Raw genomic sequence first — 23,344 nt, 5'->3', positions numbered from 1 at the left:
AGGAGAAACTAATACAACATTGGAAATCAACTATACCCCAATAAAATTTATTAGAATGCATGCATATATGTAGACAGCTAGTCAGAAGTACAGGTTACGACAAGACTTCCCTGGCGGCTCAGCTGGTAAAGAATCGGCCTGCAATGCAGGAGACCTGGGTTCGATCCCTGGACTGGGAAAGATTGAAGGTGGGAGAGGAAGGGGGCGACAGAGGATGAGATGGCTGGATGGCATCACCGAATCCATGGACATGAGTTTGAGTGAACTCAGGGAGCTGGTGATGGACAGGGAGGCCTGGTGTGCTGCAGTCCACGGGGTCGCAAAGAGTCGGACACGACTGAGCGACTGAACTGAACAGATGACAACAGACTTGCAACTGGGTGTCTGACAGGGAGAGGTGTCCCACGGGACTGAGCCCTTCAGGGTCGGGTCTGAGTCCATGTCCATGCTGAGCTGGATTCTCAGAGAGCCGCTGGTGTCCGGGAATCGCCTGTTGACATGGGGAAGCCACCTGATGCTAAGAGCCAACTCACTGGAAAAGACCCTGATGCTGGGAAAGATTGAAGGTGGGAGAAGGGGACGATGGACAATGAGATGGTTGGAGGGCATCACCGACTTGATGGACATGAGTTTGAGCACGCTCTGGGAGTTGGTGATGGACAGGGAGGCCTGGCGTGCTGCAGTCCACGGGGTCGCAAAGAGTCGGACATGACTTAGCAGCTAAACAACAACATCAACAAATAGGGAAGCCACACACACACACAGACACACATGCACACACATGTACACAGACACACACAGAGACACACAGAGACACACACACAGATACAAACACAGACACACACACATGTACACAGACACACACATGTACACAGACACACAGAGACACACACACATGCACACACACGTACACAGACACACAGAGACACACACGCACACACATGTACACACACATACACAGACACACACACAGACACACACACGTACACACACACATGCACAGACACACAGACACACACACACATACACAGACACACACACACACATGTACACAGTCACACAGACACACACACAGACAGACACACACATGCACACACATGTACACACAGAGACACATGCACACACATGTACACAGACACAAACACACCCACACACAGACACAGACAGACACAGACACACATGCACACACATGTACACACACATGCACACAGACACAAACACACCGACACACACACAGACACAGACACACATGCACACACATGTACACAGACACACACACAGACACACACAGACACACATGCACACACATGTACACACACAGACACACACACACAGATACACACGCACACACACACATCTGCACAGACTGGAATGGGTCTGGGAACCCAAGGGAAGGAAGCGGTGGCCTCTGCCTTCCCTGGTTTCTGGGTGGCTGGCGATCCTTGCGGTATCTGCCTCTCTCGGGGATTTCTCCCTGTGGCTCCTTACACGGCCTTACACGGCCCCCTCCTTACACAGCCACCCTGTTCCAGGAGGACCTCACCTTGATCACATCTGCAAGGATTCACAAGTCCGGGGCCGTCAACACGTCTTTCTGGAAACACAGTTCAATTCCCCAGAATGCAGACCTGTAAAGACGGCCTTTTCTGTTCGGAGGCTGCACCTCCCAGGTCGGGGCTCCTCCTGGTGGGCTGCCGCCCCAGGCATCGTGCACACAGCAGACCCGGACATCGATGGAAAGCATGGCTGCTAGAAAAGTGAGACAAAACACACATGTGCAACTCTAACTGACTAAGACCCACGGTCAGTGCTCCTGAATTTCCTCCTGGCAATAAATAAGCAAATTATAATTGCTGCTGCTGGAGGGGCCCCAGTCAGGTGTTGGAGTCAAACGTGGTCCCCACACTCAGAATATGGAAGAGCCACGCCTGTTGTGTTCAATTTCAAAGATCAATATTGTTAAAGCATTTATTGTTCGACCCAGTACTTTTGAAGATCTTTTATTTTTTTCTGCGGAGGTGGGGGGGGTGTCCTCTTTTGAGGCAGGTCCTAGTTCCCTGACCAAGAATGGAGCCTGGGCCCCCAGTAGTGGAAGCATGGAGTCCTAACCACTGGAGCGTCAGGGACGTCCCGGAAGCTTCCAGATCTAATGGGCTCCGTGAAGTGCTTCACGGATGGGCCGCGTCCCATCTGGTGAAGAGGAGGTTCTGCGGGAGGCCGCGCAAAGTGGATCGTTTTCTTAGGCAGAAGGAAGGCAGAGCAAGGAGTTGTGAGCGAGAGAAAGGCAGGACCGTCTTCCTTGGGGATGGAGCGGCCTCAGAACAGGTGACCCCGCTGGGCCACCGGGATTACAGGCTGGTGGACGCGGGGACGTCCCTGGGGAGGCCGAGCCTCCGGTGAGGTCAGGTGTCCTGGGCCTCAGCGTGGGTGACAGCTCGGGGGCTGGTCTTCACTGTGAGCAGACGCTCCCCTGTAACGGCCTTAGCAGGATGACAACGTTTTGCTATAGGTCCCAGGGGCGCGAGAGCCCACGTGGCCCTTGCTCAGCAGGCGGTAACTCAAGGGGTCAACGGAAACAAACCCTAGTCGTGAGGGAGTCGCTCCCTCCCTGGGTGCTAGCCCAGGAGAAGGACCTCTGGCCCAGGGAAAACAGCCCCAGGGCGTTCTCAGCAGCCTGAGCCTCCGCAGGGTTTTTGCTGCTGGAGCTTCCTCTTCAGCTTTGCTTTCTGCTCTCACAGAAACTTCACCTGCAATCTCCCGGGAATTCCCAGTTCACCAGCAGGGGGGATGGAGCAATAGTGCCCTCAGGGACTTCCCTGGCGGTCCTGTGGTTAAGACTCTGCACTCCCAGTACCGGGGCGCAGGAGCACCCTGGTCAGGGAGCTTAAAGGCCACACGCAGCAGAACGAAACAATGCCCTCAGAGCGGGTGTCGACGGCTCCCCACCACGGGTGATTAGGCAGCTCGATCAATGGGAACTGCAAGGTGATCGCAGGTCCTCTTGGGCTGTTAGGAGAATCCTGTGGAAGGGGTGAGAGAAAGGCAGGGCTGGGGGCAGCGGGGTGGGGCAGGGGGTCACAAGCGTGGGCCCACCGACTCTGCACACCTGTGCTGCCTGTGAACGCAGAGGCGCCCACCTTGCACGCCACCTGGCCTCTGGTCAGGGACGAGCCCTTCTGGGATCAAGGAAGCTAAAGCCAGTGAACACCCTTGCAGGCCCCGGGGCCATCGACTGCTTTAAACCGGGGATTTAATGCTCTCTCGTGGGGCGGGTGGGCCTGGCTGTCCTCTGAGGGCTCGGTGGGCCGGATGTCACGCTGGGTCAGGTCCCAGGGCCTCCCCGTATGATGTGGACTCTCCCAGCCCGGCGGCCGTGCCCCGAACAGGGGGGACGGGTCAGCTGGGCCCCGAGCGGGGCTAGGGGTGGGCCAGAGCCGCTCAGCACCCGAAGCCCAAGTCCACTCTGCCAGTGGGCCCTGCTCACCCCCAGGCTCCCCCGAGGTCAAGGTCCAGCCAGGGTCAGGGAGCGCCGCCCAGTGTCCTCTCCCGGCCTCGCCCCTCCCCTGAGCGTCTCCCCACGCCTGCAGCCATCCTCCCCGCCCCCTCCTCCCACTCCCTGGCCAGGTCCTCACTTCTCAGAGTCCAAATTGCCAGCACTTCTACAGGCTTCCACGAAGCCAGGCCCCCCCAAACCGAGCTCCTCTGCCACACTCGTGAGTGCCGTCCCACCCTTTATTCCCTGTGTCCCTGGGGGTTAAGGAGCATCGGGGAAAAGCTGGCCCTGAAACCAAGCAGGACCCTCTGGGGCCCTCCTGGGTGCAGAAGCCCCTCGGGTCCTGTTTGTCCTGTTTCTTGTTTGTGGAGAAAGGCTTTGGGCTCCGAGGCCCTCCCTGAGTTCCAGAGAGTGGACGCATGCAGTGACTAATCAGGGACATGAGAAAATGGAACGGGGACAAAAGAAAGACAGTCGAGCAAGGAAAGCAAGGACGGTTCCGCACAGACGCGTCCTAGCTCCTCCTCAGGGAACCTGCGTGACAGCCCGAGGCACGCCTCTGGGCGGCGGGAACAGGGAGCACCGTGACCAGCGCTGACCACAGCACCGGACCCCAGAAGGCTGATGACCGGGGTTCCTGGAGCACCAACCTCTCCCCTCACCCCAGCCAGGCAGAAGGAAATGCATGAGCTACAACCCTCACCCCAAACTTCGCCTTCAAAGCCCCTCCCCTGAGGGCCTTCTGGGAGTTTGGGTCTTTTGAGCCCGAATGGCCGGTTCTCCTTGGTAGGCCCTGCAGCAAACACTGCAGCTTTCTGCACTGCAGCCCAGGGTCAGGGGTGGGCTCTGCTGCTCACCAGGTGAGTGGACTCGGGCTCTGTCCAGTCCAGCTGGGCTGGGCCCGTAGGCTTCCTTCACAGCACTTTTCAGAGCTCTAACTGAAACCCTGCTTGTGGAACGCAGACTCAGGGTCCACACGTGAGGTCAGGGGCTTCGTCTGCCCCGTGTCCTGCAGATGGTGCGGGGCCGCCCGCACCCAGACGCCCCAGAGGCGGCCTTCGAATGGACAGGTGATGAATGACCCTGGGACGCGAGGATGGGGGCTGGGAGGAGAGGAGGGCTGATGGACTCACGCGGCAGCTGAGACAGTTTTTAGGCTGGTGATCAAGTGGGATAGGGCTTCCCTGGTGGCTGAGACGGTAAAGACTCTGCCTGCCATGAAGGAGACCCGGGTTCAATTGCTGGGTTGGGAAAATTCCCTGGAGGAGGAAATGGCACCCCACTCCAGTACTCTTGCCTGGAGAATCCCATGGACAGAGGAGCCTGGTGGGCTACAGTCCATGGACTCTCAAAGAGTTGGACCCGACTGAGTGACTAACAGTTTCAGGTCCGGGTAGGATGCTTGCGTTGGGATCTGTGACTCACCTTTGCTTCTCTGACATTTCTGCCTTTTGCACTTAAACCCCTGCAGACCTGGAGAGGTGACCCTGAGAGAAGGGCCGGGCCGGGACACCCCTTGGGAAATGGACTCCTGTCACTTCTGCATCCGGGGCGGTGGGGATGAAGGTCCTGTCCCAGGAAGGACTCGCTTGCCCTCAGAGCCCAGGCAGCAGTGCGTTCACCTGGCCCAGCTCCACCACGGATCAGAACGTTTCCAGAAGTTTCCAGCGGGCTCTCGAGTGGAGGTCAACGCCGACTGTGCCCAGGTGCTCCTGGGGGCACGTGGCCCGAGGCAGGCGCAGGGGAGGCTGGGCCAGGCAGTCCTGATAAGATAGGCGCCCCTTCCTGCCTTCCTTTGGGTTCACTTGCTGACGGCGGGCACGGCCATGCCGCGGGCACAGGCTGACCCTCTCGCCCGTGGGGACCTGGGCCACCGTCCAACGCTGGCCCAGGACTTTCCGGGGCCTGCCCTGGGGTTGGCGACCGGGCAGCCCCACCCTGCCGTCCGCAACCAGGGCTGAGCCTGCAGATCCCGGCCTCGCCCAGTGCTCACCGGGGCTGGAGCTGCGGCCGGGCCTCCATCGCCTTGACCACGGGCCTCCCAGTGCCTCCTGCCCGCGGCCCGGTGCCCCTCGGCCGAGGCCCAGGCCCCTGCAGAGCTGGTGTGGAGGCTCCGGGCTCTGGTGCCACAGCGAGGGGAAGCTGCCCAACTCACAGGCGTGTGAGCGCCCCGTGCCCCGTGGATGGCTCTCCAGGCCTGCTGGGGCCAGTAGTGCCACAGACACACACGCACACTGGCACACACATGTGCACACTCCCGGTCCTGTACACGCATGCTCCCTGCAGGCTCATACCGGGTCACGGGAACTCCCATCGCCCTTCACTGAAGGTCTGGGGACAAAGAGGTTTGCCCTGTAACAACGGGCACCTTAACCCTTACCCTTAGGTGTGTCTTTGGTTTGAAAGTGAAAGTGGACGTGTCAGTCACTCAGTCGTGTCTGACTCTGTGACCCCACGGACTGTAGCCCTCCAGGCTCCACTGTCCATGGGATTCTCCAGGCAAGAATACTGGAGTGGGTAGCCACGCCCTCCTCCAGCAGATCTCTCCAACCCAGGGATTGAACCCAGGTCTCCTGCATTGCAGGCTGATTCTTTACCAGCTGAGCCACCTGGGAAACCCTTTTCATTTACTTAGCCACAGGGACCGTGACTTGTCAGCTCCCTGACCAGGGACCAAACCTGCGCCTCTACCTTGGCAGCGTGGTGTCTTAACCTCTGGACTACCTGGGGATGCTTTGTGAGAGTGAAAGTGAAGTCACTCAGTCGCGTCCGACTCTTTGTGACCCCATGGACTGTAGCCTACCAGGTTCCTCCATCCATGGGATTTTCCAGGCAAGAGTACCGGAGTGGGGTGCCATTTCCTTCTTAAAACCAGTGTTTTAAATTGTGATGTTAGCACTGGCCCACAGTAAATATTCAAACAGCACGAATGAGTCCTCCACCCCGAGGCAGTGACTGTCTGTCCCTTACCTACGGGCCATGCCAACCTCAGATGTCTGTCCGCGGAGCCTCCCGGGAGGGGCAGACCTGCTCCGGCCGGTTCCCAGAGTGCCACTTCCTGCCCCCCAGCCCTGCCCCTGTCTCTGCTCTTATCTTCTCTTGCCTGCTGATCTGTCATTTACCTTCACTTCTGGATTTCTTTTCTTTTTTGGATTGCAGTAAAAATACTCCCAACATAAAATTTACCACTGTCACCAGTTTTAAGTGCACAGTTTAGGTTCACATTATTTATTTGTACTGGGTCTTAGTTGAGTCATGTGGGATCTTGTTCCCTGACCAGGGATCGAACCCCGGGCCCCCTGCCTGGGGACATGGAGTCTTAGCCACTGGAGCCCCAGGAAAGTCGCTGGGTCAGGTGGTTGTGCAACCACCATATCTGCATAATTTCCGGAACCTTCCACATCAAACATGTCACCCCTCCCCCCACCCCCATCCTCAGGCCCCGCCTTCTGCCTCTGTATCTAGGAATCTGACGATCCCAGGATCCCATATGCTGGAACCAGTGTTTTCCTTGCCTCTGGCTTCTCACTGAGCGTCTGTCCCCAGGGTTCACCCTGGAGGCAGAGTCAGGCAGGATTCCCTCCCCCGCTGAGGCTGAACACCCCGGGAATCTGTTTAGACTGTCCCCCTGGGGCTGTCTCCACCCAGGACAGGCCCTGCCAGCACCCCTTCTCCTTCAGCCCAGCACCCGGGGCAGGGGCCTCCCCCAGACGCTGCAGAGGTCGCCCTGCTGGGCTCCCAGCAGGCGCCAGGTGACCGCAAGGGACGACCCAACAGGTGACTGTCACCGGCCCCTCTGAGCGCCTGGCAGCAGCACCCACGGCTCCTCTCCCATCGCATCCAAGAGCAGACGGACAGGTGGACAGACGCACAGACAGACAGGTGGACGCAGGGTCCTCAGGGCTCAGCCCTGGTGCCCCGGGCCCGGCGCCCACTGGGAGCCCCGGAGATCGGGCCTGGCCTTTCTTCTGCACCTCCCAGGCTGCTCCTCATGCCCGGTGCTCCTGGCCCCGATCTCGGGCCGCCCTCCAGGCCACAGGCGTCCCAGGTGACCGACCGGTTGCCCTGGATGCTTGCCCCGGTTCCGGAAACATTTGCATTTCCTCTGGGAGCCTTGGCGGCCTCAGGTGGGTGAGGGCTGTGGGCAGGGAGCCCGGTCAGCCTGCCGTGGACTTGAGGCCGGTTCTGCAGGGGGCACGCCCTGAACCTCCCTGGCCTGCCCAGCTGTGTGCCTGCGGCCTCCCGCCCTGACTCCGGGCCGCCTCGGGCCCCGCCCAGGCAGACGGCCCCTCACCTTTCTCAGCAGCCCCCCAGCGGGCAGACGGCCCCTCACCTTTCTCGGCGCCCCGCCCCTCCTGCAGACCCCGCCCCCACCACGCTCCCGCCGCGGCTGCCGTCCAGGCGCTGACTCCGCCTGGGGAGACAGAGGGCCATTCAGGGCCGGGGCAGGTCTGGGAACGGCAGGGGCGGGGCGGGAGGGGCCTGGCCGGAGGCCCCGGGTCCCCAGAGAAAGGCCTGCGTGTGAGGAGCCTCGGGCAGGACAAGCGGGCCTCTCAGGATGCCTGTCCCGCGCCCTGGGGCTGGGATGGGCCTGCTTCCACGGGTGGCATCCGGGCGTCCTGGGACCCGGGACCGCGTCCTCTCTGGGTCTCCGTGCGGCCAGGGGGTGGCCAGCACTGACCGCTCCACGGGCCGGGCTCCTGGACGTCCCCTCCAGGCGGTGGCCCAACAAAAATCTACAGCTCTCCTCAGTGTACCGCTGGGTCCCCGGGTGAGTTGGGGGGCGGCCTCCGGCCTGTTTCTGCCTTGAGGAGGGCCGCGGGTGCTTGCCCAGCCCCCCCTTGGTGACACATAGGGACTCGCTGGGGGCAAAGCTCAGACGAGACCTCAGGCCCCACCGCCAGCCGAGCGCCTGCCCTGGCCACCTGGGCGAGCTCTGTCCTCTCCTACAATGGGCGTGTGGGGGAGGAGGCTGCAAACAAGAAGCCCTTTCTCTGCCTCAGGGAAATGAAATCCCTCTGACGCTGGGTCTTATCGCAGGCTTCTCTCCTCTTTGTCAGCCCTGCCTGAGCCCCTGCCTGCTTCAGTTTGACCCCACCCAGGGAGACGGTAAGGGACACGGAGGCCTGGCGGGCTGCAGTCCACGGGGTCGCCAAGAGTCGGACACAACTGAGCGACAGAACAACGGCCCGGGGACCCCACACCAGAGCCGGCCAGGCCAGGCACAGGGCGCCAGCCCCCGCACCAGGCGCGGCAGGGCCTCTTGGGCCTGGGGTCCCCTTGGCCCGGCGGGAGGCGCCCCCCAGCCCTGGCTCTCTCAGGGACCCTCGGGGGCCGGCTCTGCTGCTCCTGGTCTGGCTGGTGGCCTTCAGGCCTCTACGACTGGACACCCCGATGGATAAATGTGTGTGTGGGCCGTGATGTGTGTCTAAAACCTCCGCCTCCTGAGGCCCCATCAAGCTTGTAACAGGTCGGCCTCCCTTGCTGTCAGCTTTGAAAGTTAAGTGTTGTCCCCAGATTAAGACCTAACATGCTGGACACCCCTGAGAATCTGCCTTCCAGGGCAGGGACTCAGGTTTGATCCTTGACCTGGGAACTACAGCCCACATGCACAGGGGCCCTGGAGCCCTGGTGTCTCAACGAGAGAAAAAAAAAAAAGGCTTAAGGGGAGCGAAAGGCCTTACAAATGGCTGAGAAAAGAAGAAAAGCAAAAGGCAAGGGAGAAAGGGAAAGCTATACCCAACTGAATGCAGAGCTCGAGAATAAAAAGGAGAGACGGGAAAACCTTCCTCAGCGATCAGTGCAAAGAAATAGAGGAAAACAACAGAATGGGAAAGACTAAAGACTTCAAGAAAATCAGAGATACCAAGGGAACATTTCATGCAAAAATGGGTTCAATAAACGACAGAAACGGTATGAACCTAACAGAAACAGAAGATATTAAGAAGAAGTGTTGGTCCTTTAATGGCCCGGAACCTAGTGGTCCGGAGTCGACAATAAGAAAGTAAGAGAGAGAAAGAGGCTGATAGCGCTTGTTGGTCCTTTAATGGACCGGAACCTGGTGGCCCAGAGAGTAAGAGAGAGAAAGAGGCTGATATCCCCTGGTTTACGCAGAAAGCCAATAGAGTCCTGTTCTTAGGGCTCGCGCTGCTGCACGTAGGCACCAGGCGCCCTCTCCAGTGGGTGAAGGCGCAGTGCGCCTTCTCAAGAGGGTCTTAGAAGCCCGGGAAAGAAACTGAGCTCAGCGGTCCTCCGTGCTCCAAGGAATTAGCTAGAAATAGAGAGAGAGAGAAAGACACGGGGACCAAAGCTCTGATGGAGCAAAGGTATTTTAATCAACATGGTGTGGGCATATATACTGTCTTACAAGGTGGTTATTCTCAGCAAAGACAAAGATTAAAATTCCAGACTTACAAAACATAAGATGATCCCTATCAAAGAGAGAGTTGCAAACAATCACCTTTTACCATTTGGCTCATAATAAGGAAGAGGGTACTTATCACTGTAATGAGAAATGCCTGGATTCCTCAGCCCCGGGAAAGGCGTGCCTCTCCTCTTAATTCCTGAATATTCAAGAATCAATAAGGGCCAGAGGGTTCCTGACAGATCCAAAACAGCACACAGGAAGAAGTGGCAAAAATACACAGAAAAACTACAAAAAGGGTCTTAATGACCCGGATAACCATGATGGTGTGATCACTCACCTAGAGCCAGACATCCTGGACTGCGAAGTCAAGTGGGCCTTAGGAAGCGTTACTAAGAACAAAGGTAGTGGAGGTGACAGAATTCCATCTGAGCTGTTTCAGATCCTAAACGACGATGCCGTTAAAGTGCTGCACTCAATACAGCAGCAGATTAGGAAAATTCAGCAGTGGCCACACGACTGGGAAAGGGCAGCTTTTATTTCAATACCAAAGAAGGACAAGGGCCAAGAATATTCAAATTATCACACAATTGCACTCATTTCACATGCTAGCAAAGAAAAGTGCAAAATCCTTCAACCTAGGCCTCAACAGTACATGAACTAAGAACTTCCAGATCTACAAGTAGGATTTAGGAAAGGCAGAGGAACCAGAGGTCAAATTCCCAACATCTGTTGGATCATAGAAAAAGCAAGAGAATCCCAGAAAAAATCTGCTTCATTGACTACACTAAAGCTTTTGACTGTGTGGATCACAACAAACTGTGGAAAATTCTTAAAGAGATGGGGATACCAGACCACCTTACTTGCCTCCTGAGAAATCTGTATGTAGGTCAAGAAGCAACAGAACTGAACATGGAAAAATAGACTGGTTCAAAATGGGGAAGAGTCTGTCAAAGCTGTATATTGTCACCCTGCTTATTTAACTTATATGTAGAACACATCATGCGAAATACTGGGCTGAATCACAAGCTGGAATCAAGATTGCTGGGAGAAATATCAACAACCTCAGATGTGCAAATGATACTACTCTAATGGCAAAAAGTGAAGAGGAGCTAAAGAGCCTCTTGATGAGGGTGAAAGAGGAGAGTGAAAAAGTTGGCTTAAAACTCAACATTCAAAAAACGAACATCATGGCATCTGGTCCCATCACTTCATGGCATATAGATGGGGAAATAATCGAAACAATGACAGTGTTTTCTTGGTCTCTAAAAGTCACTGTGGATGGTGACTGCAGCCACGAAATTAAGATTCTTGCTCCTTGGAAGAAAAGCTATGACCAACCTAGGCAGCATACTAAAAAGCAGAGACATCACTTTGCTGACAAAGGTCCATCTAGTCAAGGCTATGGTTTTTCCAGTGGTCATGTATGGATCTGAGAGCTGGACTATAAAGAAAGCTGAGCACTGAAGAATTGATGCTTTTGAATTGTGGTGTTGGAGAAGACTCTTGAGAGTCCCTTGGACTGCAAGGAGATCCAACCAGTCCATCCTAAAGGAAATCTGTCCTGAGTATTCATTGGAAGGACTGAGGCTGAAGCTGAAGCTCCAATACTTTGGCCACCTGATGTGAAGAGCTGACTCATTGGAAAAGACCCTGATACTCGGAAAGAGTGAAGGTGGGAGGAGAAGGGGACAACAGAGGATGAGATGGTTGGATGGCATCACCCACTCGAGGGACACGAGTTTGAGCAAGCTCTGGGAGATGGTGATGGACAGGGAGGCCTGGCATGCTGCAACCCATGGGGTTGCAATGAGTCAGACACAACTTAGTGACTGAGTAACAAAAATGAAAAGCCAAATTTCTTTTTTTAAAGTGGATCTATATATGAAATATCAATAAAGCCCAAATTTTTAGTATTTTTTAACAAAAATTAAATCGAAATAGAACCTCTCTTTTCTCCCTGTGCCAAATAGATGTCTCAATGCCCACTTGTTTGATTACTCCCGAGAGAAGTACTGTTAGCCCCAGCCAGGAGGAACCTAAAGGCCAGTCTAGAGTCCTTTGCAGCCCCTACCCTGCCCCCTGAGGCCACCCCGGCTGTGCCCAAGCGGCTCCGCCCACAGGGTGCTGGCCTCAGAGACCCGCTAACCGATTTGCGGCTGGCCAGCCAACGGCCAAGCCTGACTGAGTCCTGTTTCCCCACAGAACTTCCTTCCAGTTCTCAGGAAATTCATATGTATTTTTGAATCTCAAGAGAAACCAGTAAGATGGGAAAACAGATGATCATTCTCCCGGAAGAATTAGAGCTTGCTAATCAACACAGAGACACTGCCAGCTGGGGAAGCCCCTGGAGTCAGTCAGCGCTGGGAATGGGGACGGCGGTGTGGGCAGGTTCAGGAACCGGGCTGTGCCCTGTGTGGGAGAGGTCCACGCAGCCTCCCTGCTAGTCGCTGGCAGGGCGGAATGTGCCCGAGGGCCCGTGAGTCATTCCTGCCCACAAACTGCAGCGCAGTCGGCACATAGGCCGACTATAGCGCTCCATTCAAACCCTGCGGGATGCACTGAGGAGCAGCGTCCTCGGGGGGTCCGGGTCTTCATCACGTCGTCCCGGACCTAATGTTCCTCCTTAAACAGAACTCTCTAAACATCCATGGTGATGAAGAGGGTCTGAGAAATGCTGCAAGTATTTTGAGAACAATAAAGGTAGTCTACCAAGTTGTGGCCAGAGCTGTTTTAAATCATAGAGAATGGTGCATTTATTATCATATCTTTCTAAAATAGCAAAGGGAACTTCCTGGTGCTTCCACTGCTGGGTGCCGGGGTTCAATCCCTGGTTGGGGAACTCAGATTCCACAAGCCGCCTAGGGCAGTCAAAAACGTAAATACATAAAAATAAAGGAAACAGAAAAGCCACCAAACTTTTTTTGGGGGGGGGGGGGCGGGTACCGAGTGGCATGTGGGATCTTAGCCCCCTTACCAGGGGTGGAACACTGAGCTCCCTGCCTTTGAGGCCGGGAGTCTTAATTAACCACCGGACCACCGGGAAGTCCCCGGCCCTCAAGCTTTCAACACAACCTATCAGAGGAAAATGATTCAGTCATTTTAAGCAATCAGCATTAGAGTCGTGGAAATTCTCAGGTGTTCTGACTTCCCACCCTGGACTCTCAAGGATGAAGACCCGTCAGGAATTCAGGACGCCGGACGCCCCGCCCGGGGATGGTCCCTTCCCCCTGGTCATCGCTCCCTGCCCTCCCAGCTGTATCAGGCCCTTGTTCATCCAACGCTTTGAGAACTCTGACCACACCCAGGGCAAGGCCCTGGGATGCAGAGTGACTGGCTGAGGGCCCTGCCTGCCAGGAGGCCATCAGGGAGATGGAAGCGGCTGTGAACAGGTGGCTAGAACTCCAGGCCCAGGGGGGCCTGCAGCCAACAGTCTGGGCACAACACCCCCCACCCCCTGGGCCAGCCTGTGTGCCAGCAGACCTGAGCCACAATTAGAGACAACGCCATTAGGTCATGGAGTCTGGGGCCCCACCCAGCCGGGCAGCCCTGATTCATGTGGGGTGCGGCCGCCGGGAGCCCAAAGGGTGCACTCAGGGAGTGGACCTCCCAGGGCGGCCACCGTGGGGGCACCCACGCAGGGGGCCTCAGCCCAGCGCCCCGCGGGCCAGGCCCAAGTGCGCCACCCCCCAGCCCCGGGGCCTGCTCTTCCCCTCTCCCGGTCCCCCGGTACACGTTTACCCCCCGGACACGTGGATCGGGAGGGCAGCGACCCTGAGCAGGCTTGCTCCCAGCGGCCCAGAGCAGACTGGCCCCACACCCCTCGGGAGGGCCAGGAAAACAGCTCGTGGATGGTCTCCAGTGTTCACGTGGGGTGTGTGCAAGTGTGATTTCACTTCACCGAGTCGGGAAGCCTGGGGTGACATTCGAGGAGCGCTCACAGGCCAGGCATCAGGACGCCGGTAGGGGCAGGATGAGGGTTGCTCCAGGCGAGCGGCCCCAGATGTCATGGCAGTCCCAGAGTGGGCACAGCGTGCTCTGGGGCAGGGAAGGCTGCCCTGCCACCCCGAGGCGCCTCAGAGGGCGGCGTTCAGCTCCCACTGGAGCCCCCGGGATAATGGGGTGCACCACGGCTGGGTGCAGCCCCGCTGGTGGCCCCCATGCTACTGAGGGGTGACGAGCGGCCTCCCCTCCCCCTGGGACCACCCCTGTCCTTGCGCGCAGTGTCCACCCCGCTTCTTGTCTGCAGACTCTCTGGCTCTTTGCCCCCAGGGCTGGGCTGGGCTGGGCAGAGTCCACCTGACCCGAACGCTCTGTCCTGACCCCCAACCTCGGGCTCGGGCTGTTCCAGCATCTGGACCTGGATCCAGCTGCCCTCTGCCCTCTGCCCCAGCAGGCCCGCCTCCTTCCCCTGGCCCTGGAGTGACTGGAGGAGGATCTGAAGATGCCCGGTGACCTGGGGGGCCGGCAGTGCAGCTGGTCACCCTGCTGCACCTCTGCCCACTATCTGCCCGTGCCGACCTGCGGACCCACTGTGCTCCCTGGGCAGGCTGCCAGAGTACACACGGGACTCCCGGGAGGTGGGAATTCCACCCATGCTGCGGGCCACTGTCCACTGTCGGCCTGAGACCCCTTCCCGCTGGACATCAGCTCGCAGGCCTGGGGACGGCCGTGACCTCCCTAGGGGGGCCATGACCTCTGGGGGCAGCTGTGACCTCCCTGGGGGGCCATGACCTCTGGGGGCAGCTGTGACCTCCCTGGGGCGCTGTGACCTCTGGGGGTAGCTGTGACCTCTCATGGGGGCCATGACCTCCCTGGGGGGCTGTGACCTCCCTGGGGGGCCGTGACCTCTGGGGGTAGCTGTGACCTCCCTGGAGGACCGTGACCTCAGGGAGTAGCTGTGACCTCTCATGGGGGTCGTGACCTCCCTGGAGGACTGTGGCCTCTGGGGGTAGCTGTGACCTCCCTGGGGGGCCGTGACCTCAGGGGGTATTTGTGACCTCTCATGGGGGTCGTGACCTCCCTGGAGGACCGTGACCTCTGGGGGTAGCTGTGACCTCCCTGGGGGGCCATGACCTCTCGGGGCGGCCATGGCCTCCCCTTGGGGCTGGTGCCTGGGGACATGGCACCCACATGCCCCACGCTGCCCGCTCGCCCCGGTAGCTGAGCCCTGGGGGGTGGCGCTGGGCACTGCGTGGCCTGGAAGCCCCGCAGAGGGTGCGAGAAGCCACGTTCCCCACCCGTGGGCCACCTGCACGTCCCTGTGGGTTGGGCATTGGCACAGATGGCAGTGCCTCATGCGACCGATGCTTCTGCCGACGCCTTGAATAATTGAAGCTCTGTCTCCAGTTACTGGAGACTGAATGTGCTCTGCAAACCCCTCAGCACAGTCTGGCGCCTCCCGCTCATGGAAACTGAGCATGGACGCCTCTGGGGAGGGTGTGAGCTGGCGGATGAGAGCAGAGGCCGAGATCAGGTGTCCGGAACCACGGACTCGGACTCGCTCGACCGGCTGCTCCTCACAGGGGACTGGGCCGGGGGGCGTCCGGGATGGGCGGGCGGGGCACAGCCATCGAGCCTTCCACCCGCCTCCTGCCAGGGTCTCCCTGCCCCCACCGGCTGTAACGCCCCAGAAGGTGCCCAGAGGGTGGCTGATGTCTCCTGGGGGAGTGCAGTGGCAGAGACAGGTGAGGGGGCAGCAGGTTGTGACACAAGGCGCTCAGTGCCAGAGACGGCGGAGACCCCCTGGAGACCCCGCGGCTTGCGGGGGTCTGGGGAGGCCGCTTCGGCTGGGCCTGGAAAGAGCGCCGCCTCCAGGCGCCACCCCCAGGGGCAGCCAGGTTGGAAACGTGTTCTTCAAGCCCCGCAGCGCTGAGGAGGCCCGGTCACCAGGCTGGCACGGGTGTTGCCTGAGTGACCCAGGCAGCAGCCCCGGGCCAGGGTCGGCAGCCGTGCTGACCTCGGTGTCCCTGCCCAGCGCGCTCACCAAACGACTCTGCACTCCAGAGAGACCCTGGACGGCCAGCAGCCACTCTCCGTGCCGGGCTTTGCCCCTGCCCCCAGACGTGCGGCAAGCTCAGAACAGCGACCGTGGGCAGGCACTTCGCCCTGCAGGCCCCGCCCCTCCCCCGCCTCGCTGAACCCAGACACCCCTGTCCCCGGCGGTCTCTGCACGGCCGCCTCCTGGTCCTCGGGTTTCACCCTTCAGCCCAGCCGACCCCGGGGAAGATGCCTGACCCGAGAGGGGCCCGGGGTCTCCTCCTCCGTCCACACCTGCCCCGCGGTCCTGCAGGGGACCCACCCGCCACGATGACGGCGGGATGCAGATGCCCCAGGAGTCCAGGAGCGGCTCGGAAGGAAGGCCCCCAGCTGAGACGAGCCCCAGACAGGCGACAAGGCCTTCTGGGCCTGTGTGCCCCGCAGTTGCACACGGCGCTTGTCCTTCTCTCTGCTCAGCTGAGCGTCAGACCTTGGTGAGTCCTGCACGTCCACCTCTGTGCCACGCGGCGCGCAGTGCAGGGTTCAGGCGGCCATGGGTGGGGGTTGGGGAGTTCTTTTTGTATTTTTATCAAATTAAAGAATCAACAGACTCAACAGTTGCGTGTGCAACTCTGAACAAAAGCAGCAGCTAAAATCACCACGGACAATGGAGGGAGGGGACGTGGGGTCGGGTAGGAAGGTGGGGTCCCTGAAGAGCCCGCCCTGAACGCTGGGCCCTGGGGCTAGCAGGCAGGGAGGGCCTGCAGCCGGGGAAACACGCCCAGCAGAGAGAGGGGCTGAGAAAAGACTTAAACCGAAAACCAGCAGCAGGCCAAGCAGGAAAGGACACCAAATACACCAGGGCGGGGCTTCCCCCCCCCCCCCCCCGCGGGCCAGGGGCTGACACCCCGCGCTCCCGCTGCAGCGGGTTCCATCCCGGGATGGGGAACCAAGACCCCACGAGCTCAGGGCTGCCTGCAGTGGGCTGGGTGGCCCCAGAGGGCATCGCGTGCCGAAGGTGGTGCAGTGGCGGGGGCAGGGCCAGCGCGCACGGCGGGCGTCCACAGGGCGGGGAGGCCAGATCATGTCCCCTGGTCTGTCCCGTCAGTCCTCCGTGCTTCCACACCGGGCTGAGGCCCTCCTCCCCTCGGGAACCCTCCCCTTCTGTGTGTGTGTGTGTACAAGCATGCACATACACGTCCGGGCCTGGGTGTGCTGTGTGCAGCCCCAGCGCCCCCTGCCGGCCGCATGGGGAGAGGGCTCCGCGGGTGTGGGGTCCCAGGGAAAGGAGGGCCGAGGGGTGGAGAGGCGGCCGGCCTGGCCGCTGCCGCAGCAGCAGTGCACACCCTGGGTGCCCGGAATCATCCCCAAAGCGCGGCACGTGTGGGGCTCCTACCCCAGCACTCAGCAGCCCCAGCTCTGGGCCAGCCCTGCCCGCACTGTGGGCTACGCTCTCCCGGGGGACACAGGTGCAACATAGAGACATGTGTGTGCACGCGTGCTAAGTCACTCAGCCGTGCCCGACTCTGTGACCCTATGGACCGTGGCCCGCCATCTCCTCCTCCAGGGGATCTTCTCAACCCACGGATCAAACACATCTCTTGTCTCCTGCAGTGGGAGGTGGGTTCTTTACCTCTGATGTCACCTGGGAAGCCCATGGGACGCCCCCAAACCCTGGTCACTGGGCCTCGGTGAGATTCCCCCGGCGGCACGCCCAAGCCACACAGCCCCTGGCAGGGACCCCGAAGGCTGGCCCTGTCCTGCCGCACACCACCCGCCATGACCCGGGCCCTAACCTGCACGGTTCCCTCCATGGCCCAGCCTCCTGAGGGTTCGGGGGCGGGGGGGTCAGGCCTGGGGGGCCCCGGGTAGTGGGCGGGCACGGGGGAGGGGGAGGGGGCGGGAAGGGGAAGGGAAGGTGGGGCCTCAGACACTCATGTCGGGACAGGCTGGCCTCTTCTCCAGGTGCCACATCACAAGCGACTTTTCATCTGACGCATGAAAGGTAATAAAGCATCAATGTCTCGGTACACTCATTTCACAGGCGCTGGTCCCCGTGTTCCTCACCACTCCTGCCTGCCTGCTGGGGCGCAGCCACCCGCCGTCCCAAGGGTGCTGCCAGCAGCCCCACGTGCTCCCAGAGGTGGGGTCACCCGGAGAAACGAGGCGCTGAAGCCTGACGTTTCTGCTCATGGTCTCAGAGGAAAAGGGAACGGTGTTGCCTAAGGGTGACAATGTTACAATCAAGGTGCAAACGTCAAAAGGTGATATCTGCTACCTGAGACATCAAACTGCTTAAGTTAAAACAAAGTTCTATAATTATGCTTATAAACATTGACATCAAAAGCTTATTTACAGCCCTCATCAAAGCTGTGTAACCCTCCTGTGAAGCCGAAGCCCAGGGTCCCCCACTCTCCAACGGAGACCGTTCCTGAGTCGCAGAGGCCTACAGGGAAGCAGCAGTCACTGGAGGAGCCGTCTTGCTCACAGACGCACAAGATAAACGGACCAAGCCCAGATGCTCACAGACACAGTTCACACCGTGGCAGCTCAACGCTGAGATGCTTCATGTGGTCCCGGGGAAGGAAGGAGCTGGGCGGGGCCGCTCCCTGTGGGGTGGACACTGCCTCTGAAACGCTCCCTGCAAGACAGGCTGAGCAAACTCAGTCTTCACCTTTTGCACTTTTTTCTTGGTAAAAGCACAAATCCTTGTTGAATTTCTTTTGGTTACCAAAAACAGGTGCTGAAGTGGATCGGTCTTGGGGGAGACCAGTATTTAATTGTCCCCATTTCACAGATAGGTAAGCTGAGGTACAAAGTACTCAGGCCTAAGAACTCGCCGAGTTTTCTGGAAGCAGAGGCCTCTGGCGGTCCACGGCTCTCCAGGGCACCAGGGGCTCCCGGCCGGCCCCGCCTCCATCCTCTCAGCCCTCTCCTGACTGCCCACCTGCGCCTGCTGGTCACCGGCCTCAGCTGTGCACTCTGGCCACCACCGCGACACCGGGAAAGAAACTTCAGAAGCCCAGAGCGGGCTCAACAACTCACCTTGTTTGGGGAGTGGACGTTAACTCTTCCCAGGACAAACTCCGGGGGCGTCTGCTGCTCTCTGTGGCAGAGAGGCTGTGTGATCTGGGGCACCCTTCGCTTTGCTCCTGAAAGTCTTTCAGACCGGGAGCAGAGGAACTCGGGACAGGTGACTAAGACACCAGCAGAAGACCAGCGTGGCTCTGGTTCCAGGCCTTTAGCTTCTATTTTTCTGCGTTACAGTGTTCCTTCAGCGGTTCTCCCTGGCACGAGCACCAACACAGCAGCACGAAGCAGGACGCCAGGACGGACCAGGAAATGGCAGGCAGGATGATGGAGAAGGGCGGACCTTACTTGAGTGCTTCTCAGTAATCTAATACTAGGCCCTCGGGGACCGGGCGAGCCTGGCTCTCCCCAAGGCCTGAGGTGGGGGTGCGGCTTCCGGCCAGCCTTCTCGAAGCCTCACCTGGGGCATTTCAGATGCCAGGAGTCACTGTCTGGTATACCAGATTCTGAACCATAGCCTGTTACTGCCCTGTCTCAACTGTTGACATTTAAACAACGTGATAAACTGACGTTTAGAAGCTGTGGCTTTACTAGGGCAGAACAGAACCAATCACAATGATTTGGGGTATGACTCCAACACAAACTTGGGAAAAAAATTTAATGCAAATATTTAGCCATTGGAACATACAAATAAATAAATAAGCTCAGAATAGCCGAGGAAGAAAATCCAAGTTAAGAGTAACTGCCCATTTCTCTTCAGTCCCAGATATTCCATTTCCAAAATACTGCTAATATACAAATAATTAATAAGTAAAGAAGATATAGACCATCCAACATAAAACGACCTAAAATAAAAAAATAAAACCAAGGACAAACCCTAATTATTTTATTTCTGTATATCAAGACTACAAATAGCATTTAAACACTTAATTTATTCTTCAAATTAAGAAATTATACATTTTGTTTTGATAATGGTCATTGTCTTAAAAGTGTCATTCGGCTCCCCCACATTTAAAAGGATATTGCTAATTGTGGCCCGTCCCCCACGCCAGCCCAGGGCTCCAGTGACAGCGAACACCGGCCAGCACCTGCGTCCTCCGGCGAGTTCTCAGACGCTCCCCTCGCCAGGTCCCGATAAAGTGCCGAATCCCGAGAGGACCGCCCCGCCCCGCCCCGCCCCGGGCGCCCGCCCCCTGCACCGCAGCACCCGGAAGCGAGGGGGCGCGGCCCGGGCCGCAGTGCAAAGGCGCAGCGCCACTTTGGTTCAAGTGACTCGGGAGGGGCTGCGGGCCTCCTCCCCCAGCATCGCTCACGCGGGTCGCACACGCGCAGGAGCAGGACGGAGGCCACCACCCCCCCCCACCCCGAAAGCTCTCCAGGCACGAGGTGGAGACAGAAAAGAAGAGAGTGAAGGACCCGCCTCACACACACCCACACACAGGAATGTCCAAACCATCACGATGCAGGTCAGCGGCAGACCGGGAACAAGCATGCTAGTCCCGTTCTGGGGAGATGGCTTAAAAAACACAAATAAAATATTACCATTGTTATCTATTTTCCAACCTAACCACTTTGGGAAAAGGCAGCAGGAAAAAAAAAAAAAGCCTTTAGTTTTAACAATGAGGCTTGTAAACAATTCAACCACACGAGAAGCAGTGGCCCCCAGAGGCCCGTGTCTCTGCAGACCGGAGGCAGGTCCGAGCAGCGCCCCCGCCAGGCGCCGGGTCGCCAGCTTGGGGGGCTCGTCTGCAGCAGAGCCAAAGCTTCATCTTTGGTTAATTTCACTGAGTTGCCACCAGTCTTAAAACTGTGCTCTTCTTGGCAAAATTACTATGTTAGCCACGTGGCATGTAACATCTGTTATTTTAAGTTATTTGAAAAGCAACGTCCATCTAAATAGGTGAGCACAACTTAATAAATCACTTAAAAATGCAGGGAGGGGTGGCGGGGAGAGACCCGGGAGAGCTGGGAGTCCGGCGCGCGCCCTGCCAGCCGGGGGCGCGCAGGCCCGGCCGTCTCCGCAGAGGGTGGGCCGCCGCCACGCGTCAGCTCAGCTCGAAGCCCGCGGCGCACTCGATGGCATACAGGAGCTTGCTCCGCAGCAGCGCCTCGTCCTGGAACTCGGGGAGCTTCAGCAGGTTCATGCAGGTGCTGGCTGTGGGCAGCCGCTCCAGGTCGGAGCCCCCGTTGTGGATGCAGAACGCGGGGTACAGCTCCTGCAAGACAGCAGACGCACGGCGCGGTCACCAAGCACGGCCTGCAGGGAGCCTTTCAGACTCAGCAGGAAGTGACGGCTGTTCTCGCCTGTCCCCACGGGGACACCCGCTTTTTCACTGCCCTCAAACTTGGCTCCAAGTTTCTACCCAATACTGTGTATGGGCTTCAGGCATAAAAAGGGACAGAGAACAGCGTGAATGCATGGGAGTGAATACAGAATCTTTTTGGTGAAAAGGCCTCTAAAGTTTTCATTTTTTTGCCTTTTAAAAATTAGTTTAAAATTTTAAAAGGTACAGGGTAAAGAGCGGAATGTATAAATAAACCTCTTTGCTGAAAACATGGAAAAAGCAGAGGTGCCTCTTCTCCAAGTGAACCACAAAGGGACCCGGGAGCAGGGGGAGGCGGCAGTCTCCGTCAAGGAGAGAAGGCGGCCCTTCTAAACACAGGACGTTGGGTGCTGGTGGCGCACTCACAAAGGGCGGTGTTGCCCGTGTCTTAGAACCACAGGGACATTCCTGGCGGGCAGTGGTTAAGGCACGACCTCCCAATGAAGGGTTTGGGGGTTCAAACTCTGGTTGGGGAACCAAGATCCCACATGCCATGTGGTGTGGCCAAAAAAACAGGGGGGGGGGGGGCCGGAATCTTAAATGGTTTTCAGAAATGTCACCGTAAATACTGGTACTGTTGTTCTAAAATCACTGTAGTGTTACATACAACTATTACATGAAAATTACATATAACTTATTGTAGGATCCTAGAATTTACCAGAGCAAGCAAATGAACTATTAATAATAGGAGCCAAGATTAATCACTGGTAGAGAGATCCAAATATACAATCAAAGAAATAAAAACCTCACACACCTGAATGTCAGTTGGAAAAAGTAGTGTGAACTTTGATGAATTTTTCTCTCAAGAAGAGAGCGCCCATGTCCCAGCTTTGTGCCCTGGAAAGGCCTGAACACAGTGACCTCCGGTGACAACGAGCAGGCCAAGGGCCCAGCCCTGCTCTCTACCAACTTGGTCTCCAGGAAAGGAACCAGGGCTTCTTGGAAAACATGTGATCCCGACATGGGCCAGGAGATGCACACAGCAAGTGTCACTATCCCATCACATCAGGAAGCAAGAAGCCACCCATAGCTGCTTGGGACTTATTTACAGACCCTGAGCCCACCGCCCACCTGCAGATGGGACATGGAAGATCAAAGGGAGGGGGTGCCATGGACTGAAAAAAGCAAATGCTAAAGGTTCAGAATGACAGTAAAACTAAAATGTACTGGCTGTCCCAAAAACGCTAGTTATCCCCCTCAATAACTGGTAAATGAGGAATAGTCAAGATTTACTCCATCTTTTCTGTACCAGCAGTCCTCACGGTAACCTAAGAGCTGATGAGAAAAAATAGCTTTTCTTTATAGAAAACCAGCTAGAAAGGAAGAAACGATACACCGGAACATGGGCGTTCTCAGGCCAGTGAAGAATGGTCTGGGCGGAGACCCTGCACAGGGACGGCCCAGCTCCTGGGTGCCAGGACGCCCACAGCAGGCACAGGCAGAGCAGTTACAGGACTGTTTTCTCTCATAACTAACCACAGCCCTCAGCTTTCTATAATGAAAATGTTAACTCTGTTACAAGGAAAAACATGAATAGTGTAACGAATAATTACTAACCACTGCCGAGGAGAACAGAGAACAAGGCTGGAGTGCCGCTCCTGCCTGGCAGGGACTCAGAGTGCCGGTCACCCCACGGGTGCCTGACCAGCGAAACCATGTTTCACCTGGACTCTGTCACCTACATGTTGAATTTAGCACACACTTTACAATGTGGGCGTGAGCGTGAGCACAGCCCACACACTACCTGCTCCATTTCTGCGCGCTTCTCCACTGCTGAGCATAAGCCTCGTCTCCGCAGTCTCCGTGGCAGGCAACACTGCTAAAACCGCTGTCTTTCCCCTAATTAGAATTTATGTGCCACTTTAAATGCCGCTTAAGATGTTTCAATAGAAACCAAAAGAGGAACAGAAAGAATATCTGTTGCATTTATTACTTAGCACTCCGAAGATGTTGAGGGAAACAATTTTCTCAGATGCCTGAATATATTAAAAACACATTTTTGAAACAGAAGGATTGCTGCACACGCAGTCAGTCAGTGCTCAATGGAAAGTCTGAAATACATTTTGCAGATATATGCCACATTTTACTGTTTCTTTCATAATGCTAATTGAATTTCCTACTTGGAGTCTCAAAACTTAAAAAAATGTTCTTCGT

The 23,344-nt window shown here is 57.4% G+C and overlaps 1 protein-coding gene and 2 long non-coding RNA genes across 4 annotated transcripts in view; 1 reads left to right on the top strand and 2 right to left on the bottom strand.

Annotated features, from left to right (window-relative positions):
• Positions 1-243: 243 nt before the first annotated feature.
• On the bottom strand, positions 244-16,756 carry LOC122673796. Its single transcript, XR_006334830.1, has 3 exons — positions 16,159-16,756; positions 1,544-1,749; positions 244-490 (listed from the first exon to the last, which is right to left on the bottom strand). It is a non-coding gene; the product is annotated as an uncharacterized LOC122673796 (long non-coding RNA).
• On the top strand, positions 15,959-19,766 carry LOC122673795. Its single transcript, XR_006334829.1, has 2 exons — positions 15,959-16,330; positions 18,195-19,766. It is a non-coding gene; the product is annotated as an uncharacterized LOC122673795 (long non-coding RNA).
• A 12-nt stretch (positions 19,767-19,778) lies between these two features.
• Positions 19,779-23,344, bottom strand: part of UBE3C (ubiquitin protein ligase E3C) — a 118,526-nt gene continuing 114,960 nt past the window's right edge. For both annotated transcript variants that reach the window (XM_043871654.1, XM_043871655.1), the window contains exon 23: positions 19,779-21,082. In XM_043871654.1, the coding sequence (XP_043727589.1) occupies positions 20,912-21,082 (171 nt within the window). In that variant the 3' untranslated portion in view covers positions 19,779-20,911. The remainder of the gene's footprint in view (positions 21,083-23,344) is intronic.

The sequence above is a fragment of the Cervus elaphus genome, chromosome 18 (genome assembly GCF_910594005.1).
Source record: "Cervus elaphus chromosome 18, mCerEla1.1, whole genome shotgun sequence".
Lineage (NCBI taxonomy): Eukaryota > Metazoa > Chordata > Mammalia > Artiodactyla > Cervidae > Cervus > Cervus elaphus.
Note: the sequence above shows the minus strand (reverse complement) of the source record. Positions and strands in the feature narration are given on the sequence as shown.